The sequence below is a fragment of the Oryza sativa genome, chromosome 2 (genome assembly GCF_034140825.1).
Source record: "Oryza sativa Japonica Group chromosome 2, ASM3414082v1".
Taxonomy (NCBI): Eukaryota; Viridiplantae; Streptophyta; class Magnoliopsida; order Poales; family Poaceae; genus Oryza; species Oryza sativa.
The window spans coordinates 5,248,109-5,269,964 of NC_089036.1; the positions used below are offsets into that span (position 1 = coordinate 5,248,109).

A 21,856-nucleotide genomic window follows, 5' to 3' on the forward strand; every position below is an offset into this window, starting at 1 on the left:
CCCTAAGTGAAAATATTTACCTATACCCGGTCCAATATGTAAGCAAGGTAATAAAAATTGGTCCAAAGTGTAATTCTCTCTATATAGTATCCCACGTTAAATTTCATCTTAACTAAACCATATACTCAGTTAACCATGTTAAATTTCATCTTAATAACAATAAGATTAAAATAAACTTCACCGTATTTTTTCTAGTAATTACAAACATTGGAATTTTCTAGTAATTACAAACATTGGAACTGAGTTTTGGTTGGGGTGCGCCGGCCCGGGCAGCAGTGCAACACCTCGGCAACGCGCAAGGGCCCTAGTGGCAGAACCACTAATGGGCCTTTCCCCATAAAAAAATATTTGGATACAGAAGCAGGCCATGCGAACATGGCCCACATATCCGATATTAAACTCGATATAAAGTTGAGGGACTCAAAGTGAACTTATTCCAGTATGTTCTGAACTTATTCAAGAATAAGATCAGAACATACATTAATCTTATCTCAGCCCCCGGTCGTCTTCTTATACCCGCTCCCCGCCTCCTCCCGCTCAGAATCGGCGAGGTGGTACTAAACCGAGACCACGAAACCGCCCTCCCGCTCTCTGCCGCGTTGGTCGGTTGGGCCCAATCCTCTTGGTGGGCCGCGGCTTGATAGGCTCCACTGCGGGTGAAGCCCAAGACGAACACGAGACGCGGCTGTCTCGAGCTCTCATGGCCACGCCGTCGATGCCAGCGCCGGCGGCCGAGGCGGCGGCGGCGGCGACTACGGCGACGGCGAACTCCATGCCTCTCGCTCCGCCGCAGCCGCCGTCCTCGGGGGCGCCGTTCTCCCAGCCCCCCTCGACGGCAGGCACCGTCAAGACGGAGGCCCCTCCGCCGCCATCCACCTCGGCTTCCTCAGCCGCCTCCGCCGCCGCCCCCGCCCCTGCCGCCGCCGCCGCCGCCGCCGCGGCCGAGGAGTCGCCCTGCACCATCACCATCCCGAGCTATTCAGGTAACCCCCTCCATCGCCCCCACCTTGTTGTGACGAGGCTGAACTGAGACCTGAAACCCTAGCTTCCCTCTTCGCCAGCGTGGTTCTCCTACGACTCCATCCACGAGACCGAGCGCCGCCTCATGCCGGAGTTCTTCGAAGGGGAGGCGGCGGCGGCGTCCGGGTCCAGGGGCCCGGAGGCTTACAAGTACTACCGTGACACCCTCGTGAGGAGGTTCCGGGCGCGGCCGGGGCGGCGGCTGACGCTCACCGAGGCCAGGCGTGGGCTCGTCGGAGATGTCGGCTCCGTGCGTCGCGTGTTCGACTTCCTTGAGGAATGGGGGCTGATAAACTATGGAGCTTCGCCGTCGGGAGCGAAGCAGGGGAGAGATAAGAAAGAGGAGGCAGCGTTATCGCAGTCCTCTTTGCCGATTGGGGCAACAATGCCCAGTAAGCTTTGCACCGGGTGCCGCACCGTGTGCGGGCTTGCTTATTTCTCTTGTGAGAAGGTGAGTGATTTGCTCTTGTTTTGATTTGCGGATGAGTTATTTATGCAGTGCTGTGTACAGTTGTATTACAAGTTTGTCAATGTGTATGCATCGTTTACCACTGTAGAATTATCTTAGCTGTTTTTCACGAATTATTTCTGATAAGCTATGACAGCGCTTGGCTGTTGATACGGGAAGTGGTAAATATTTTTTCGAATGGAAAAAAAAAAGAGGATACCAAGGCAGAACTTGGTATCTAATTAGTAGAAAAGAAAGAAGCAGCAAAAACCTTGGTATCTAATTAGTAGAAAAGAAAGAAACACCAAAGTTAAGCTTAAGAGTATTTGAACTTGGGTGGTGGGAGCATCCAAGCCTCCCACCTACTGCGCAGTGTTGTAAATATTCAGATGTTTAGTTTCTTATGGAATGGAACAAAGGGTCTCTTCTTTTGCAGTTATGAGTTTACGCATTTGTAAACAAATATATTTGGTGGGTGTGGAGATGTTTTCGGCTGCAATGATTTGGTTTAGCTAGTTTTGGCATGTCCCGTAGGAAGGGCAGGACAGATGAGCAGACAAAGTTGTTGACAAATAGTCTGATATATACTTTGTTTTGGTAACTATTGTGTTTAGTTTCTTATGAAATTATAAATTGAGAGGGTAATCAAACATGTGTGCTGCAAATTTCTACACAAATTGAGGTCTTTAGGTTTGTAAAACTCATGGTTTCAATTAGACAGTAAGAGTGCAAATATTTCCAGATTGCACTTATTCAGTTCAGAGCTTGCCCTTCTTACCGGAACAACAGTCCATTTGGCTTTACCTATGTTTTGTTGAAACTCCATGATGTGGTTTGGGTATTGAGAAAAGGGGATATCTGCGGCTCTGAGCAGTTGTTCTTGAAACCAACAATAGTCTTGTTCCCTGTGAAAGGCAGTTCTGGGTATCCGTGTTCTTGCAACCTTTGTTATTTTGTTTGGTATTTTCTTAGGCACCTTCCTAGCAAAGTTTACCAGAGGCAATAAATTCCAACTATATGGATTGACTGCCTAACAGAGCATGTTAGATAATACTAGCAACCAACTTATCTCTTTGCCTTCTTTCTTGTGGCCAAGGACAATCAAGCACAACTTTGCTGCTTGCTGCGGTGATCTAGCATGCAAGCGCCAGTCTCTCACAAAAGCGTGCACGACAGCTCATTTGTCCATTGCTTGTTAAGGAGGTGGCCAGTAACTCATTTTGAACAAGTATACTCTTTGCAGTCGTGTTTTACCAATTACCATTAAGAAAAGTATTTGCAAACGATTATAATAACTTAGTGACACTTTTAAGTCTGGGAAGTTCATTGCTAGTCACGCAAACTTTATACGTCAGTTGAGATACTGTCGTCATATATCATCCTGGTGTATTTTGAAAGTCTCATTAATTCCTTGTATCTTTTAATTGGAAACACTACTAAACTCCTTAAATTCTGCTTATGACCAGGCAGATATAAGCCTCTGTGCTAGATGCTATGTCCGTGCCAATTACCGGCCAGGTCTTACTTCGGCAGACTTCAAGCGAATTGAAATTACTGAGGACGCAAAATCAGATTGGACAGATAAAGAAACTCTTCACCTTCTTGAGGCCGTCCTGCATTATGGGGAAGACTGGAAAAAGGTTTCTCATCATGTTGGTAGTCGATCAGAAAAGGACTGCATTGCTAGATTCACCCGATTACCTTTTGGGGAACAGTTCATGGGACCCAAGGAGGACAAAATTCAGTTTGGGAATGATTGTGATCTCAATGAAGAATCTGGATCACATATCTCAAAACGACTACGCCTCACGCCACTGGCTGATGCTAGCAATCCAATCATGGCCCAGGTCTGTATCAGTAATTATCCATTTGAAGTTAATTGTTGTTATATCTTGACTTCTTGATTATGCGATACACTTGTAGCTTATACTTGGAACAAAGACTGCAACGTGCAAGCTTGCAACCATAGTTGCCAAGAAAACTATATTTGTAAATTCTAACTGAGAGACGTGACATCTATTATCTAAGAATGTCACTTCGGCTGGAACATCACAGTTAATCCTATATTCAAGTCAATAGTTGCTATGTGCTTTTCTTATGTAGCAGGTTTTTGAATATGGGTAACAATTGATGCGGCAAACTGACTAATAGCATTGTTTTCCCAGGTTGCGTTCTTGTCAGCCATTGTTGGTTCAGATGTTGCTGTAGCTGCAGGGCAAGCAGCTATTTCTGCACAGTCCCAGGTTGATATAAGTGCCAGCGAGACTGATTCTTCTATCAACATCAGCAAGGAAGAAGGTACCAGCTCTGCTCTCTAATACATGTGCTTGGCACTTACTTAGACTGCTTCTGTGATTCCATCACATTGATTGTTGTATACTTGTATTATTGGCAAAACATATGCTGGTGTGCACATAACTGTTCAGATATCAATGATTAGTGAGTGTTGTAACAGCTTCAGGGTGCAAATAATGCGCGAGAGAAAATGATGTGCAAATACCTGCAATATTTTGAAAAGATCTTTTCACTAAATTAGTGTCTTGTACAGAATCTTCTTGCACAAATGGTCTTTCAGCCAATGATTTGCTCAAAGAGGCGTCTGCCAACGCACAAGTACAACTTGAAAAGGAACGGAAGGCTATAGAGCAGTCTTTATCTGACATAGTGGGTGTTCAGGTAGGGCGCCACGAAAATTCCTGAGATAACCACATTGAATTTCGAGGCTTATATTGACTTCTTGATATCTCCTGTTTAAAATTATTTTCAGATGAAGGAAATCCAGGATAAAATACGTCGTTTCGAGCAGAAGGAGCTGCTGATGGAGAAAGAGAGGAAGCAACTCCACTGCTTGAAGGAATTGCTCTTTTCTGATCAGCTAGCTGTTGTGCAGCACCAACGCAGGCCCCCGGCTGTCACCACAGAGAGCAAGGACGATGAGAAACCGAAGCCCGTTATCAGCATAAGTTGATTCTAGCCGAGCTTCGTCAATTGACATGGCATTAGTATGATACAATGCAATCCTGTGATGTAGCCCGACTTTTTGACAGCTTTAGGTAGTAGAATATTCAAAAACTGTGATTAGCTGTAGTATGATTGTATGAATGGTGTTTGATTAAACTCTTTGCAGTCCAGCTAATGAAATGGTGTGTTCTTGTTGAGTTCGAATGACGTACTATTATACAGTATGTGTTATTATTTCTAGCTTTGTACTAGAAGCATTGAAGGGTCAGCATTGGATATAGTACAAATCAAGCCTCATGCTTTACTGTAGCAGCAATACATACAAATCGTTGCAATACCCTTAGGTGGTGTTTGGATCCAGGGACTTAACTTTAGTCTATGTATTTAGACACTAATTTAGAGTATTAAATATAGACTACTTACAAAACTAATTATATAAATGAAAACTAATTTGCGAGACAAATTTTTAAAGCCTAATTAATCCATAATTAGAGAATGTTTACTGTAGCATCACATAGGCTAATCATGGATTAATTAGGCTCAATAGATTCGTCTCGCGAATTAGTCTAAGATTATGGATGGGTTTTATTAATAGTCTACATTTAATATTTATAATTAGTGTTTAAACATTCGATGTGATGGGGACTTAAAAGTTTTAGTCCCATCTAAACAAGGTCTTAATAAACTTGTCTGACACAAAGCGTAGGCACCATTAAGATTTCCAAATGCTGGTAGGTGGAGATGAACCAGCACCAGCAGAAGACTGGTGAAAGAAAATGAATTGCACTTGTAAATTCAACAAAAAAAAAATCCTTGAAGAGTAGGTTATATGTACCGTAACCAGCAATTGGTATATTAACTCGAGCAAACTTAAAATGCTCGAAAAAGTTGTTCAGCAACGAACAAAAAAAAAGCTCTAAGCAAAATAAAACTAATCACATTGTTGCCCAATGGCAGATAAACTTTGAGCATACCAACTGACGACGGTTACAAAATCCTACCAGCTGAGAGCATCTTCCTCTTGTTTATTGGCCCGGGGGAAAAAAGGGTAAAATGCGGCTAACTCTTTCGAGTTTATGCTCAGTTATTAGCATCAAAGATGCTCAAAGAGTAAAAAAAAAAAAAAAAAAACGCAGCCGTGTAGGCGTGTGTAGCTTCAAGCAGCAACCTTCTTGCAGTGGTTCTCCAGCCACTCCATGGTGACACTCTTCGGTCTTTCGAGCGGCAGGCCAAGAGCACGGTCCCAAATGAGCTGCGACACAGATAATGTGAAAGAATTGGTTGATAGAATGAAGAAGGATCCTCTGCATTGTAGTACAAAATGCAGAGAAGATCCAAAGAAATGAGGTAGAAAGTGGAAAGTGAGAGATACCTGAGATCCTATTCCAATGCTCCTTGAAACTCCGAAAAGAACAGTGTAATACCTGCGCAGTTAGAGAAGTTTTCTTAAGTACTCGTTCTAAAGTTAGATTTGCTACTCTATCATAAGTTCAAGATTAAATTAGACATGGCATTAGATTGTTTAACCAATACAGATAAACATACCGAGCTTCAGATAATCCAAAGTGGTTCAGTAGAACTCCGCTGTGAGCATCAACATTAGGCCATGGGTTTTTGACCTGAAAATGTGAAGGATGTTCTTATTTCTTAGCCAATGAGATGGAAGTAAACTGAAGGAGCCGTAATTAAAGGAGCAATAATTATTGATCAATCTAGTAGCATTACCTTGCCAAGCTCAGTGAGGATAGGAGGCACAACTTCATACAACTTGGAGACCTGAAAGAGGATAGGTCGATATAAATCCTATTGAGACAGTGGGACTGAAGAGAGCCATGCAGCTAGAATTTAGACTAACCAGTTGGAAAAGTGGATCCTCAGGCAAGTACTTCAAAGCAAACTCCCTCTGACATGTATACCGTGGATCGGTCTTACGTAGAACTCCATGACCAAAGCCAGGAACAACCTACGAATGAATGTGTCATGGCATACTATCTGTGAATTTTTCAGTTAGAGTTCAACAAAAAGAGAATGTTTATTCCAGATCATTAGAAATCATTTGTTTGTATAATATAAGTAGCTAAAGAAAACAGATCCAATATAACATAACAAACTTAGAACCACTGCTTAGCAATGAACTCTCAGAAAGTTGAGTTTTCATTTCAGTTAAAACATGATGATATGCACTTCCTCATCAAATAGAAATATAACACGGAGATAAGCTACCTTTCCACTTTTTAGTGTCTTCCACACATACTCTTTGAGTTGATCAGTTGTAACGTCACTACCAGTCTCACCTATTACAGATTTGATCCACAACAACACTTCCTGCATTGGATGTGAACTATGGTTAGTTCACACACACACACTAAAATATCAATTTAAAAATGGAAGGAACATTATGTTCCTTCTTCCAAAGATAATCTGCGACATATTTTGAGTATGCAATGCAGTGAATCCTTGTTTAGCAGGATGTGGCAGAGAAGATCCAGTACAACAAACTGAGCATACCTGATTAGCCAGGCCGTGCAACGGTCCAGCTAAACCATTCAGTGCAGCTGCAAAAGAAAGATAAGGGTCTGACAGAGCACTTCCAACCTGTAATTGAATATCATGAGCACGGAATGAAGAGGTCAGTGCCCATAGATGAGTCATGAGAGAGAGAGAGAGAGAGGCAATTGCCAGCAAAAGAAAATAAGTCATAGATCATAAGTGATAAATCCTAAAGATAACGGATTGCAAGGTTTTCTGCGGCAAATTAAGAGGCTACCTTGTACTATCATTACCACTTCTACCTTGAAGATAGAGATTCAGCTAACTGGATCAAGGATCACAGCGCAACCAATTATATTACCTTTCCTAATGCATTAAAAGGCCATACTGATACACCAGGATTTTCCTAGACATACAATAGCTATCTAGCAGAAATAGATACATATTTTCAGTCATAGCTTTGATGCTATTAGACAATAAAATGTAAGACTAATGACTCCATGAGTACTAAGCAGATGATCCTTCAAGATAACAGTTAAAGTAATGAAGAACTCAGCTAAAAGCAGTTTAAGTTTTAGTTTTGTTCCTAGTTCATATTCCTTAAAATGGCTAGTTTGGTTTATCAGTGCTTATTAATATATCTCCGATACATAGTAATAACAGCAAAGCAAATCAAAGGCTTAAAGTGGCATCCAGTGCAATAGTGCATGCCAAAAGTGTAACATATGTAAAAAGGCACAAGGATGATGTAGCAGCCAGAAATGATCCATTGGCAGGTTTACAACAATAGTGGCAATGCTAACAAGAAAAAAACTGCATTGAAACCAGAAATACAAAAATTACCAGATGTCCAGTATGAGCACTGACGTTTCCACCTTCATGATCACTGGAAGAACACAGGTGAAAGGAAAAAGAAATCAAACCAAGTCTTTTAGAAATAAATAGAAACTAAAACAAGGATGGAATGAATTACGTGTGGATTGTTATATATAGTCGCATCAACTCAAGCATTTTGGGATCATCAAACCCAAGCATGTGTGAAAAATTTGCTGCATAATCCAGTGCATTATCAGCTGCTATAGTTTTCCCTCCCTTGAATATCCTTCAGAGAACCAGAAAACGGCATTATTGCTATTGCAGTTGAAAATTTTTACAGATTGCCTGGTAAGTAAAGATGGTGAATGAATTGATAAAAAGCTACCTCCGGTAAACATATGAAGCCACTGCTGGAAGGCGAGCTATCAAATTTAAGCAATCTTCATAGGTAGGCTCCCAGAACCTATTAAAATAGCACCAGGTCAGTACATGGAAAATCCATTCAACAACTAATGCAATTTTGGAGGCAGTATAAATCCCAAGCATACTTTGATTTTGACATTCCTTTGTCATAGGCTTTTTGAAACTCACTCTCCACCTGCAAATAAGAATTAAAATAGAAAAGGCAAATTAATTAAGTGTGGAGACCTAGAAAGAATTACAAACAGCAAAATAAGAGGGTTTTATCAATGGATTTTTTTTAAATGATTGTCTTTTTTACATGCACCATCTCCAAAATAAATATACCTTCAAATAAGTGGCAACAGAATATGTATTTATTTCAGATGAGTGATATATGCTACAAGGTTTACCTGAAGTGCCATCACTCCTGTGGTAAACTGGGTCATCGGATGAGCAGTTACAGGAAGAGCATCGATTGCCTCATACACATGACCTGCATCCGTATCATAAGTCAATCGAATAAGTGCCAAGTAGGTAAGTGGGTAACATGCCGTATGTTTACAGAAGCACAAATTTGTAATGCAGCCCTGAGACATATTTTTCCAATGATTGAGTATACAAAAACTCAAATCAACTTATCACAGATGAATACTTAAATGAGCTATATCATTATCAAAGGCAGGATTAAGAAAACTGAAGTCAATAGAGAACATCATGGAACAGTCCCAAAAAAAAAACTTTCTACAGTTGCCTTTCAAATTTCAACTACACTTGCCCAGCAAAAAAAAATAATAATAAATCAAATACACTTAAGAATATAGGCTTAAGTTAACAACATTTCATATTTTCAGGCAATTGAAGAGTTTAACCTTAAAAGCTCAGATTACTATCAGAAATTCATAATGCAGTAGCTTCAATTTATTTTCAAATTGACTAACTAAAGAACCATCTGGGGGAACATTATACAAGAAACTTGGTGTGTTTATGGTACTTGCAGAATAAAGCTTCGTAGGAACAAAAACTCCATAATCTCTGTATGTATCCGTGACTATATTTTTTATCTTCTAAGAAAAGGGAAATAAGATAATGACATAAAACTCATCTAGGTTTTTTTACTAATTGAGCAAACAATAATGCAATAAACCAGAAGAGACAATTGCAGACCTGGAACACTCGAACGACTAGCCAATTCCTTTGATAGAGCATCAACTTGCTCTTTGGTTGGCACCTGAAACAAACAAATACCTATCAGTCCACACTAGCAGCTAAATGCCGACAAAAATAAGAACAGGAAAACCAAGTTTACAAGAAAAACAGTTAAACAAAAGAAGCCAAACCTTTCCGGTCAAAAGAAGCCAAAGTAGACCCTCAGGCAAAGGCTCCCCATCTTTAACTGCTGTCGGCAGCACTTTCTGGCACTCTGGAATCGAGAGACCCCTAAAACGAATACCCTGGATAGGAAAGAGGTACAGACTTACATCCAACAGCAAGATATAGAGTGATGCACGTTTAAATTTCACAAAGTCAAACTAAGCTAAAAATCTAACTTAAAATCTGCAGAAAAGCCGCCATCCTAAAAAATAAATCATAAAAGCATCAAACTCTTGTAATGAAGCACATTCCTACATAATGACTATAGAAATCTAGACTATTTAGTCCCTGTACCTCTTTTAAATCAATGTGCTAAAGTTGATTACAGAACTTGATTCAGATTGACAAATATGAGCAATCATTGTGTCATTCCTACTGTGCACTGAACGGATCATGCTCAACTGTTAGTACACTTGCTTGGAGATCATGAAAATATGGTGATTCATCATTCATCTATTTTATTTTCCAACTTTTGCACATTCCAATTTCAAGATATACATAGACAAAATATCCAAATTTGCTTCTATATTATGCCATTATGGTATCGTAGCATTATAGTTTACAAGCATACCTCATCCGGGTCAAGCAATGATGTTTCCCAAAGCATTCCAGTCATCCCTCTCATCCCACCAAGGACCTTGGATAAACACCATTTAAGATTTTAGACCAATCAATAAAGGACACCCTTGAGAAACAATCCATAAATAATCAATACCAAAAGCATACCATATCGACTGTTATATTTCCAAGTTGGACCTTTCCATGCTCCGATTTAAGTTTCTTTAAGCGGTCCTGTAACAGAATGGTAAAGTGAGTTGAGCTTTTCTTTCCTGGTATTTGACAGGAATTTGGCACTCTTGGATGGTTGAGACAAAGCACAGGGCATGCAACTCATATATGGATTTTAGGTAAACAGTGAAATGGTGAAGTTATTTTATATCAACCATGATGACTTCCTCATAATGATAGGAGCATGCAACTAGCTGCAATTATGGTCTTCTCTGATACAGATTCTGAATATTGTGATTACTGCTTGGTGCAAAACTAAACTTGTGAAGAAAACAATAACCTGATATGCCAATCTTGTAATGCATTTTCAATAGTGCAGAAAACACAAAGCTAGTGGCTGCTCAAAATATACACATTTTGTGATGAGCGGTTTCTGAAGGTGCTGAAACAATGGTGTAATGCAATGTTCATGCAGCATTTGCTTCCATGCGCCAGCACAGCTTTTACAAAAAAGAGATAATCCACAACATTTGGAAGTTGCAAGCATGCCCTCACACAATATCGCATGAAGCAAGAAGATGATATCACTACAGGCTAAAGCAGTAAAGCAAAAAGGGTAGATAAAGAACTGGATGCCATATACTTTCCAACTTTGTGTGAATTATTAGACGTGCTAGAAAGTAACAAACCTGTTGTTCAGGAATCAATTCCTGCAGCTGGGACTTGAGATCCTGCATATAATATTTAGAAACACAATCAAACATCTTTTTTCAGAGCACATTCCCCACTTTCGAGCCTAGCCACAGATGGCACATAGTAACTGGTAGTTTCAACCACACATTTAGCACGAACGAACAAAAACTAATTGACTTACAAGATCAGATGCGCTCTGCATCTGCAGCCATCGCACACCACCAAGCGTGGTGGCCTCCTGTGCCTGACAACACAAAGCAACGAACAATTTTTCAGCGCACATAAATGCAAACGCATCGCCAGAAAATAGGCATGCAAGATGTTGGATGGCTCACCACGCGGGATCGAAGCCTCGACACCGCGGTCAGGCCCCTGAAGAACGCCATGGCCGGAGCACGCGGCTACAGGGCAAGCTGCTGCGCAAACAAACAACGAAGTAAACGATTTCGTCAGAACATAATACATCCCAAAATCAACCAAAATCCCGCAAAAAAATAATTAAACACCACCACGCGCACGCGCGGAGGAACAGATCGCCACATCGATTCCAAACAATTCCTCCCAAACCGAAAAAAATAATAATTAAAAAAAGCAAATTAAATCTCTCGAAACTACAACGGATCCACAATTCGTAATCCCCCGCGTAGAAAACCAAAATCCAATAGAAAAAAAACCCACCGAAATTCCACATAAAAAAATCCATCTACACAACCACCCGCCCAGGAATCCTACAGCCTACGGCGAACAGGATCGCAACCGGGAGAGATGAAATGCACTTACGCTTTGGAGAATTTCACGGAGGCGTCGCGAATTGAATCGAATCGGGGAGGGAGAGAGAGAGAGAGCGATTGTTCAAAGCGCTCCCGGAGAGGAGGAAGAAGGGGAAGGCGACCGAGCGAGCGATTGTTCCTCGCCTATAAATAAAAAAAAAATCGCCCATTTTTTTCCTGCACTTTTCGCACTTAGCCCCCTCAAAAATTCTCCGTTTTACACTTTGGTCAATAAAGATAGTAAAATTTGGTCAAATTGATTCCAAAAGGTTTGGGTTCAAATTGCTTCTAGAATGAGGTAGTTGACACCTCATTGCAAATTGCAAACAGGAAGACAAATTAGATACGACCATGACTAAAATAAAATATATAAAATATATTATTATCATCGCGTGGTTGGTGTCTCTTCGGGGAGGAAGAAGGCCTGTGACTGTTCAGCCACGTCATTGGTCAATAATTAGCTTGTTAAAAATAGTTTTAATTTTCAGCAGGTGCAAAAGTAGAAACAGATAAATAAATTGCTGAATTTTGGATGGCCCAGGCAAAAATTGGAATGCAGGCTTGCTCCGCAAGAAGAACAGAACACGGATCACGCCACGCTTAAAAATGCAAACATGAAACTACTTATAAAATAAAATAAAGATAAGTAAAATCCAGAGTGATTTGGGCTATGAAAAGCCCATTTCTGCGCGGCCCACCAAGAGACGCGGGCCCAACCAAACAACGCAGCAGGAGAGAGGGAGGAGCTGATACGGTTTCGTTCTCAATGTTAGTACCACCTCGCGGATTCTGAGCGAGGCGGGGCGGAGGAGCGTGTATAAGAGGAGGCCCAGAGCAGGAGAGCAACTCATACCTTTCTCGGCCTTTTGGCTAAGATCAAGTGTAGTATCTGTTCTTATCAGTTTAATATCTGATATGTGGGCCATGTGCCCACTTCGATGTTAAATTTATTTTTTGTGAGGGAGGGCCCACCACAGTGGCTAGCCACTGGGGCCCTCGCGCGTCGCCCAGTCGTTGCACTGCTGCCCGGGCCTGGTGCACCCCAACCAAAGCATCAATTAAATTTTTAAAGGGCCGTTTGTTACGCTTGGCCCATCAGACTTTTCGACAGGCCGATTGTTATCTTTCATTAGACTTAAACCCTAGATTTTCGATTTACGAGGTTAATTGACCATACGTGGGATATTATTTTGTTGCAAAATAAAAAGGTGTTTAACGTGGAGTATTTTTTAAGTTATTTGACATTTTGTTGCAAAATTATTATGCAGTATAGGGCAATAAGTGGAACGTTGTCAAGAAAAAAACCCAGAAATTGATTTTCGATTGCACTGGGAAGTTATCAGGCTCAGTTCACTTCTATTGATGATTAATACTCTGTCCTAAAAAAAAATAATTCTAACAATAAATCTGATTACTGCTGTCCTACAAAGAATTCAATTCTAGCAATGAACCTGGATACATAGGATACGGAGGGGGTAATATTCTGTTCCGGTTTTGTTAGCAATTTTTTTAAACTGTAAAAAGGTGTGTTTTATAAAAAAAAATCTTTTATATAAAAATTATTTTAAAATATCAAATAAATTTATATTGCAATATTAAAATAACTAAAACTTAACTAATCACATATTAATATATGTTTTTATTATTTGTGCCCTAACTTCTTATTATTCACTCAAATAATTTCATTGGAAACGAATGGGACCTTAAATCCGAGAAAATGATTTTTATTTCAATTTGCAAGATTGGGGTGCAGTTCATTTATATTCTTTTTCCAAGAACAGTGAGTTGGCGATGCTTTGATCCAGCCACGAAGGCACAAAGCCCACCACACCACTCCACTCCACATCGCGCGGCCCAACACATCACACCACTCTCTTCCAAACTCCACATCTCTCACCTCCTCTCGCCCACCCAATCCCTTCCGCCTTCTACCCGCCGCCGCCGCCGCGACGAGCCGGAAACCCTAGCCGAGCTCCGAGGCGGCGTGCGCGAGCGCGAGCGCGGGCGCGGGTGTGGGGGAGCCGAGAGATGGAAGTCGGCGGCCGCAAGAGGGGCAAGCCCGACGGTGCGAACGGCGCCGGCGGGAAGCGCGCGCGAGGTGAGTCGCAACCCTCTCCTCCCCTTTCCCGTGCCCGACCTTTGCTCTCGTCTTCCCGAATCGCATCCCCCTCTCTCCCGCCGCGGCGAGATTTGGTTTCCTCGCTGCGTAGTTAGATCGAGGAGCCTCCCCGATTCGTGCCCTTTTGCTGCTTATTCTGCTAGGGTTTGTAGGTTTGGAAAGAGAGAGAGAGAGAGAGAGACTAAGAGCGGATGTGACTCTCGTTTCGTAAAGGCGAGCTAATGTTTTTGTAGTTTTTCTTCCAAGATTCGCCGAGTTGGCATGTGTTTTTCTTTTTCAGATTGGTTGGTCTGCTTAAACCAGATCTGGTGGTCTCGTTGCTCCGTGTTCTTCATTTCAAGGCGTACTTTGAATTAATTATGGGTTTTAAAAACTTGGAGGGAAGCTGTGGGTAGTTGATAAAGAGTGTAGTAGCTGCTTCAATTAATGCGGTATTTTTGCACTGTTTTTGCAGTAGGAACGTAAAAGTAGTTAAAAGGAGTATTAATGTTCTCTTGTGTACCAAAGATTAGCAAATCAACAACTATTAACTTGGAACGCATAATTAATTTGATGCAACAGAATCGGAGTCATTTCAAACCGGTGTAGGAAGCAAATCGAAGCCATGCACCAAATTTTTCAGGTTATAATCCAACTTAAAATGAACTCCACCTGGTAACATTTATTATGCATGGTTATTTCATTAAAATTTTGCTTCTGTTTTTTTTCCTAAAAGAATTGTATTGTTGCTAACACATGAATCAAGTAAAGATTGTGATACAGGTTGTACCTAATCCAAGCTTAAGAAACACTCACTGGAGTAAAATTGGAATGCGCACAGTTGCGCGAAATCACTTTGAACCTGTGAAAGATGCAACAGTATAAGGAATTAAGGATATGTAACTCCTTGTCAGATGAACAACCTGTCAGTAATATCATGATGCAGCTTCATCTGCTCAAATTGAGAAAAGAAGATTGAATACATGACTTGGGAACTGCAACTGAACTCACATTTTGAAATCCTGCCACTTATGTCCTTTGTAACATATAATATTTATCCTAACATTTGCTACATGCAGGGATAAATTTTACTACTGTATGGTTTGAATCTATACTTCCGTAAATAGTTGCTCCTGAAATTATTTTCTATCAAGCTTATGATGTTATGAGTCATTACCAAAATTTGTGCATATGGTCTACATCTCTTATTAGCACCCATTGTCAAGCTCAACATTTAGAATGTAGTTTACTGCCATGTTGTTTTTAAATGTGGTGGTGGTTCCAGAAATCTCCTCCAGTCCATACTGCATCTTAACATTTGTTCTTCACTTGTTAATATCATTTCCAATCATTGTTTATGAGATGTTGACCTATTAAAGTTCACATATTAGAATCTTCCAAGTAAACATCAGTTGCATTTACAATGAAATCTTTTGGTGTAGTTCTTCAATTAGGACATTATTTGCAGCATCTTTTTGCTTGCACTCATGATATTCTTATTGTGCAGTACCTCTGGTTGCCCCTTTGGTGAGGGTTGCCACTTCCTCCACCACTTCCCTGGTGGCTACCAAGCTGTTGCAAAGATGACCAATCTTGGTGGTCCAGCTATTGCGCCGCCTCCAGGAAGAATGCCAATGGGAAATGCTGTTCCTGATGGGCCACCAACACCCACTGTTAAGACTCGCCTGTGCAACAAGTATAACACTGCAGAGGGATGCAAATGGGGGGATAAGTGCCACTTTGCGCACGGTGAGAGGGAGCTCGGCAAGCCTATGTTGATGGATAGCTCAATGCCTCCCCCAATGGGACCAAGGCCCACTGGTCACTTTGCACCTCCACCAATGCCTAGCCCTGCCATGTCCACTCCAGCAAGCTTTGGCGCTTCGGCCACAGCCAAGATCAGTGTTGATGCATCTCTTGCAGGTGGCATAATCGGGAGGGGTGGGGTTAACACAAAGCAGATATCCAGAGTCACAGGGGCCAAGCTGGCCATCCGTGATCATGAATCAGACACCAACTTGAAAAACATTGAGCTTGAGGGCACATTTGATCAGATCAAGAACGCTAGTGCAATGGTGAGGGAGCTGATTGTCAGCATCGGTGGCGGTGCCCCTCCACAAGGCAAGAAACCTGTGGGAGGATCCCACCGCGGGGGAGGCCCCGGAAGCAACTTCAAGACCAAGCTGTGCGAGAACTTCACCAAAGGGTCGTGCACTTTTGGCGACAGGTGCCATTTTGCCCATGGTGAAAATGAGCTTCGGAAATCAGCTGCTGCTTGAGATCCATTGTGGTTTGTAGCGATTAGTCATTGTAACTCGAAACTTTGAGGGCTGATGCTGAATTTTCTGACCGTTTAGGCTTATGTGCTGTCTTGTTTTACCTCTGGATTCTTTATTGCATTTTATTTTTGAGCTATTTCTCGTACGCCTGGTTATGTGATTATGTTATCCCTTTTCTCCTGCGATGTTAAAGCCTACTGTGGTTGATGATTACTATGCTTTTCATAAAATTAATGCTACTGTGACTGTTTCTCTGGCAAAGTGAGCAGTCTCGTTGATTGTTGGAACTACCCAAACAAGGATGATCTGCTGTCTGCGCTTCCTGTTGCTAAACTGCTACCTCGTACCTCGATGTGTTTTCACTTTCATTTTTCTACCCCAATGTGTCTTCACTTTCATTTTTCTACCTCAATGTGAAACTATTACCATGTTGGTTAGATAATCTTTTTAGTCGTAGCTCAGAATTATGGGTCAAGGCTAACTTGCGTACCTGGCAATCAAAGCACTCCAGAAAGATTGCTGTATCCACTGGTGCTCCTTGTAAAACCTCGGAAGGATTGCAGCAGCCACTGGTGCTACATTCCTCTAAGGAGCAAATTCTAGCGATCTTTCGTCACACTACAAGAGTACAATTCCACCGATCTTTGGAAAAATCGAAGCTGCCTGATCTAAATTCTAATAGAGTTAAAAGAAGAACATTAGTTACATCTAAGCTGTTACACGAGCTAGCACGAGATGAGCTATGTCGCCCGACTGTTGTACAGACACTAGGCAAAACCACAGCGGGCTATTATAACTTATAATAGATCTCTCCCTCTACATACAACACGAGAGCAGGTAGGCGCACACGCTAAAGTGCTAAAAACTACAGCAGCCGACGAGCAGGGCAGGGGGGGTTTCGCTTCAAGATTGTTGGTCTCTGAAGAGGCGCCTCCGCTTGGAGGTTGGCTGCTTCTCCTCGGGCGTCTCCGCGACCACCATCTGGTCCTGCTGCATCACCAGGCCCCGGTTCCGGGTGAGCTTCCTGATAGGTGTTCTTTGCGCGCATAGCTCCGGTGGATCAGCCTGGTCATGATCTTCGGCGCAGGGGATGTTCTCGGGGTTCCTGTGTGGCATCAGTTCTTCCCCGTCCGGAACGACTTCTTGCATAAGCTGGAAATGGATGACAAAAAAGAGGGCCAATTGTAGATTAGTTGATGCCCAGAACTGTAAATAAAAAGAGAAAAGGCGTGCGAAAAAAATTGTCATTTTATAGAGGAGCTGGCCAAAACAAAAATCAACACAAGGATTTTTCTTCCTAGCTTAAGCTCTAGCTTAGGCCTAATGTACAGCAACAAAATGGATTGGTATCAGATAAATGAAGACAAAGGGCACTCACTCCTGAGAAAACCAGTATCCCAAAATGGGGTGGTAAAACTTAAGAATAATTCTATATATCAGATCTTGAAGTTGAATTTTGTACAGTTCTACAGTTGAAGTTGATTAATCAAAGTCAAAAATCTGAAGGTTTATCAACAAAAAGAACTACTAACATACCTTCCAGTCTTTGAAATCAAATCTGAAAACAAAATGGCTGTAGGAGACTTCTCCTGAGGCTATCGCACTAGCAGCAGGAGCATTTCTAGGATCTGCATAGGACCAATAGAATTATCTTAGACATGTCACTAAAGAAGCGGCATCTTGTCATATCATTTAAGGAAACAAATGAGGGCAGCGGAAAAGGGTCTTACAGACTATATGATGCCCGTTGTCATCTATGTTTATTGCCACCCTGCCATCTTTAACTAGGAAGGACAGTGCAAAAACGTTCTCAACAGTTTGGGCAAAAGAACGCCTGTTCAAAACAATGTTCTCCAGCCTTGCCCTTTTATTCCTCCTCAGGATATCAAATATGACAGACACATTCCTATCAGTGTCTGTCTTTACTCCCTCCAAAGATTCAGCAAGCTGCATACAAGGTAGCATCATATCAATGTGCTATTCAGAGTAAGCCATGGAACAGTATACAAGCCCAGTGATTGCATCCAGGTATAAACAAAATAAATTGCCGTAAAAAAGATCAGTCTGCCAGATGCACGGACAAGAAACTTGATAGTGGACAAGGAATATAAATGTTTCTGTTCCAGATGTTCCTTTAAAGAAACGTTCTATGGTTTTGAACATGTAAGCAATACAATTACAAAATGGAATCAGTAAGATAGATATGTTAAGTTCCAGCTAATGACATGAACAATAGCACCAGACCTGTTATGGCATGAACAATAGCACCAGACCTGTTAACTACCTCAGAGACTAATGGAGGGAAAAAATGAATACCATGATGAAAGAAATGCACAGATGGCTATTATGGTTTTGTTGGTATCTATCATACCCTTTGTAATATAGAATAGCATATGGCTAGTTGCCTAGTTGGCTACCTGTTCAGGACGAGCATTTTCCGTTGGCCTCGCAGTCCGTTTTCTATTGGCAACCACAGCCTTCCGTTGTTTTACTTCTGTATTCATGGGTCCAAGCCTGTAAAGATTCAGATTTGAGTTGTTTAAGTCATTTGCCAGGCGGATAGAATTATAGAAAGCAAGAAATGATGCGCATATATAAAGACGGAAGAGAGCTTCATTACATAGTGCAGCATCCAGGTGCAGCCCTGAAGACATGGGACACAGAAAGCCCAACATCCCCCCAGCGCAATGAGGCAGCCTCAGAATCAAGGCCCCCTGATTGCCCAAATTTCTTCAGCATGGCTGTTACGAAATCAGAGGGAGTGATTCCTTCACTTGACTGAGACCTAACGGATGTTACCAAAGTGTTTGCAATGTCCAACAGAGTTTCTGCATCAGCTATTTGCTCCCTAGGCCTCTGCACTGCATTGTAGAAGGATGCCATCATTTTGTGTACTTCATATAGCACTTATGCTTAAATGATCCAAACCAGTAAAATATATCATAAGCAGCTATTCGAAGTACTAGTACTAATTTTGGAATGCGACAGTGAGTTCTGAACTTCTAATATTAACATGGCAATAAACACCAAGTTTTGCCAAGAAATGCAATCATGCAGGCAAATTACAAAGCATTGGTCTTGTAGAAGATAGGAACTGAGTAATTACATCAACATTAGCATGGGAGAACAACCAACGAAACTAAATGCAATCATGCTGATGCTCTGATGTTCGAGTAGCAATTTGAAGTAAAATGTCAACAGTAGAATAAACCAGAAGTAGTTCGCAATAATGCTATATCAGTTATCTGAAGACCAACCAATGTTTTGAGATCCTGCTGAGATTCACTACACATACAATGCAGATGAACAACTTGCTAATATGCCTTCTTCTTTTTTCTGAACCTGCAACAAGTGCTCCAGCAGCCACTTCAGCAGCTAGTACTAACAGCCTAAGCATAAGGTTCAAATATCACGATGTCTTTCTAATCTGTGACTCAAATGCAATACAAATCGGAAACAGCGAGTCCAAGGCAAGGATAACCACATCAAACTGCAGAAAAACACACGGTTTAGCAAAGGCGAAAGGGGGGGAGGATTTCGTATACCGAGCTCGTGCAGGCAGTCCACCTGCGTGATGATGGCGGCGAACGTGTCGGAGCCCGCCCTCGCCATGTCATCCTTCTCATCTGCGGCGGACAAAACACACAGCACAAACAGCTCAAATCACACACCCCCGCACACCCAAAACCAAACCAAACCCCACCCCCACGGCGAGCCCCCTACCGCTGATGAGATTCTTCACGGCGAGGTACCGCGACCGGAGCAGCCGCCGCTCCGCAACCCCCTGCTGCTGCTGCCTCCCGCCGCCGCCGCTGCTGCCCTCCGCCATCGGGGACCGACCTGGCGCTCCCAAACCCTAATCCCCTCCCCCCAGATCTCCGAATCCCCAACGCGCTCGCCCCGGCGGCCTCGACTCGAGCCCCGATCGGCGAAGCGAGCGCGAGCGCGAGAGGGAAAATTTTGGGCGAAATTTCGTGGGGGGGAAGCAGCCGGCGGAGGAGGAGAGGGGAGGCGCGGATTTGAAAGCCCCTGCCTTCCCGAGGAGAATCCTTGCGGCTCGGGGGAGATTAATTTCGCTTTTGGGTGGGGCCAGCTTGTCAGTGGCTGTGGGGAAGGTGGAGTGGAGGTCGGTGGCTAGGGATTTTTTTTCTAGAGCTTCGTGGGGCCCGTATGTCAGTGAGCGGGACGACGGGCGTGCGGGTTGTGTTTGAGAGTACTCCTACGCGTCTGGTTCAGTACTTCAGTGGGCTCGTGGGGTTTATTTAAGTGGGGTCCACATGTCAGTGAGTATAGGGCTATGGACCAACTGTTTGTGTGTGTGTGTTGTGGTTTGAGAATTCAGGTGTGGTTTTGATTCCCGCTCGCTATTTTGAGGTAGGGCACGAGGTCTGGGAATTTGCCGAATTTGGGAGGATTTTGCCGGGCTTCCCGATTTTGGTTCAAACATTTGGTTGGTTGGTTGGTTGGTTATCACTTATCAGTTGCGTCAGAACTCGCGGTGATTCGGTCCCATTCGGATTTCGGAACATAAAAAAACGGAATTATATTCCGAGATGCTTTGGTTCGAACCAAAGTTTTCGTTCCAAACCATGGTGAATAAAAAGAGTCGTTATTGTCCAGCTATACATCGGAATCGAGGGATTGTCATTGTATACAAGTAGTGTTTCTTTGGTTTCTAAGAACATGTTTGAGGCATAGTAAAAAAACCGGTCCGAGGGTCGATCCGCTCTAGCCATTGGTTCACCGGACGAACCACCGGGTCAACGGTTCGACCGCTGGTTTTTTATTTATTAATATTACATTTAATTTGTATTATTTTTAATATATAACCATCACAAATTGGTGAAAATATGCATAAATAAACCATTATATTTATTATTACATGGTCATAACATTAAAAAAAATAAATGTGATGTGGTAACATAATAAATTCATCCTGTCATAATGCCATAGGAAAAATAAAAACCGGTTCGATACTTAAATACCCGCCACTGGTTCAAGGAAAAACTGGCATGTTCACCGGTTTTTTATTGGTTCGATTGCAGGAGCGGTCTTTTAGCAGAACCGAGCTGTCAAGGTGGAGGCAATTTCAAGCTGCTGCAGCTTCTTCTATAATCAGAAGCTCCCCAAGCAGTCTAGCTTTTGGTTTAGATTTTGAAAAGTTGTAATTGTAAAATTTAGAAAATGAACTATAAGTCATAAGTTGGAAAACCCAAGTTTTGTAGATTCTCAGAAGCTACCAACTAGCTGCTTCCCATAATTTTAAGCTCTCCGGACCAAGCCCTAAAACGTGGTTACTAGCCAAGCAAGAGGATGTCAACATTGGAAGATGACAGATTGCACCATATTAATTTGCTCTGTAGTTTACTTGTTGGCTTGTCAGTGGCATTCAAACTTTAAATCACTAAATATAATTTTAGAGCTAATTTTGGCATAAGGGGTACATGTGGTGCATTATAGCATGATAAAAGACTGTCAAGAGAAGGTAGAAGGTTCGTGCGGTCTCATATTTTCGCTTATGCTTATGTTTATCAGCCTAAATTTAATTTTTCAACCTTAAATTTAGATTTGATTTTGGGTTATTTCAACGAAGTTTATTTTTCAGTCTTTGCTTTTATATCGCTAAGATCACATATATGAAAGTTTTATTCGTAAATTATTTTTCGTTTACAAATATGTCGTTTCGCTTATTCCCAATGAAGTCGTGTTATGTTCTTGTTCTTGTACGGAGTATTAAGACTTTGTGTTTGTGCTGTTGGGCTTGGTTTCCAATCTGGAT

General features: G+C 42.0%; 4 protein-coding genes and 1 non-coding gene across 9 annotated transcripts; 3 read left to right on the top strand and 2 right to left on the bottom strand.

Annotated features, from left to right (window-relative positions):
- Positions 1-670: 670 nt before the first annotated feature.
- On the top strand, positions 671-4,626 carry LOC4328597 (SWI/SNF complex subunit SWI3B). The gene is made up of 6 exons (XM_015769831.3): positions 671-983; positions 1,062-1,471; positions 2,935-3,315; positions 3,634-3,766; positions 4,017-4,144; positions 4,236-4,626. Exons 1-6 carry the CDS (start codon positions 701-703, stop codon positions 4,434-4,436), a joined length of 1,536 nt encoding a protein of 511 aa, XP_015625317.1. The 5' UTR covers positions 671-700; the 3' UTR covers positions 4,437-4,626.
- Positions 4,627-5,223: 597 nt separating this feature from the next.
- Positions 5,224-11,848, bottom strand: LOC4328598 (citrate synthase 4, mitochondrial). Of its 2 annotated transcripts, none has more exons than XM_066306991.1 (20): positions 11,711-11,848; positions 11,266-11,343; positions 11,112-11,174; positions 10,927-10,968; positions 10,235-10,300; positions 10,080-10,145; positions 9,475-9,588; positions 9,302-9,365; positions 8,548-8,630; positions 8,284-8,333; positions 8,121-8,198; positions 7,893-8,021; positions 7,763-7,805; positions 6,938-7,024; positions 6,653-6,754; positions 6,285-6,392; positions 6,155-6,205; positions 5,975-6,048; positions 5,802-5,853; positions 5,224-5,681 (listed from the first exon to the last, which is right to left on the bottom strand). In XM_066306991.1, the coding sequence occupies exons 2-20, from the start codon at positions 11,314-11,316 to the stop codon at positions 5,586-5,588; spliced, it is 1,419 nt and encodes a 472-aa protein (XP_066163088.1). In that variant the 5' UTR covers positions 11,317-11,343; positions 11,711-11,848; the 3' UTR covers positions 5,224-5,585. The 2 variants fall into 2 exon arrangements, with proteins under 2 accessions (XP_066163088.1, NP_001396304.1); NM_001409375.1 differs by having other exon boundaries at positions 5,259-5,681; positions 11,266-11,346; positions 11,711-11,845.
- A 701-nt stretch (positions 11,849-12,549) lies between these two features.
- On the top strand, positions 12,550-12,746 carry LOC112938049 (U2 spliceosomal RNA). Its single transcript, XR_003241098.1, has one exon. It is a non-coding gene; the product is annotated as a U2 spliceosomal RNA (small nuclear RNA).
- Positions 12,550-16,260, top strand: LOC4328599 (zinc finger CCCH domain-containing protein 14-like). Of its 2 annotated transcripts, NM_001409377.1 has the most exon segments (3): positions 12,550-13,798; positions 14,381-14,441; positions 15,306-16,260. In NM_001409377.1, coding segments are annotated over 3 exon segments (903 nt in total). In that variant the 5' UTR covers positions 12,550-13,728; the 3' UTR covers positions 16,078-16,260.
- A 342-nt stretch (positions 16,261-16,602) lies between these two features.
- On the bottom strand, positions 16,603-20,116 carry LOC4328600 (non-structural maintenance of chromosomes element 4 homolog A). 3 transcript variants are annotated; one of them, NM_001409380.1, is made up of 7 exons: positions 19,801-20,116; positions 19,623-19,703; positions 18,698-18,938; positions 18,495-18,591; positions 17,808-18,024; positions 17,614-17,705; positions 16,603-17,229 (listed from the first exon to the last, which is right to left on the bottom strand). In NM_001409380.1, exons 1-7 carry the CDS (start codon positions 19,904-19,906, stop codon positions 16,981-16,983), a joined length of 1,083 nt encoding a protein of 360 aa, NP_001396309.1. In that variant the 5' UTR covers positions 19,907-20,116; the 3' UTR covers positions 16,603-16,980. The 3 variants fall into 3 exon arrangements, with proteins under 3 accessions (NP_001396309.1, NP_001396310.1, XP_066163090.1); XM_066306993.1 differs by having other exon boundaries at positions 16,721-17,229; positions 18,698-18,933; NM_001409381.1 differs by lacking the exon at positions 19,623-19,703.
- Positions 20,117-21,856: the final 1,740 nt, after the last annotated feature.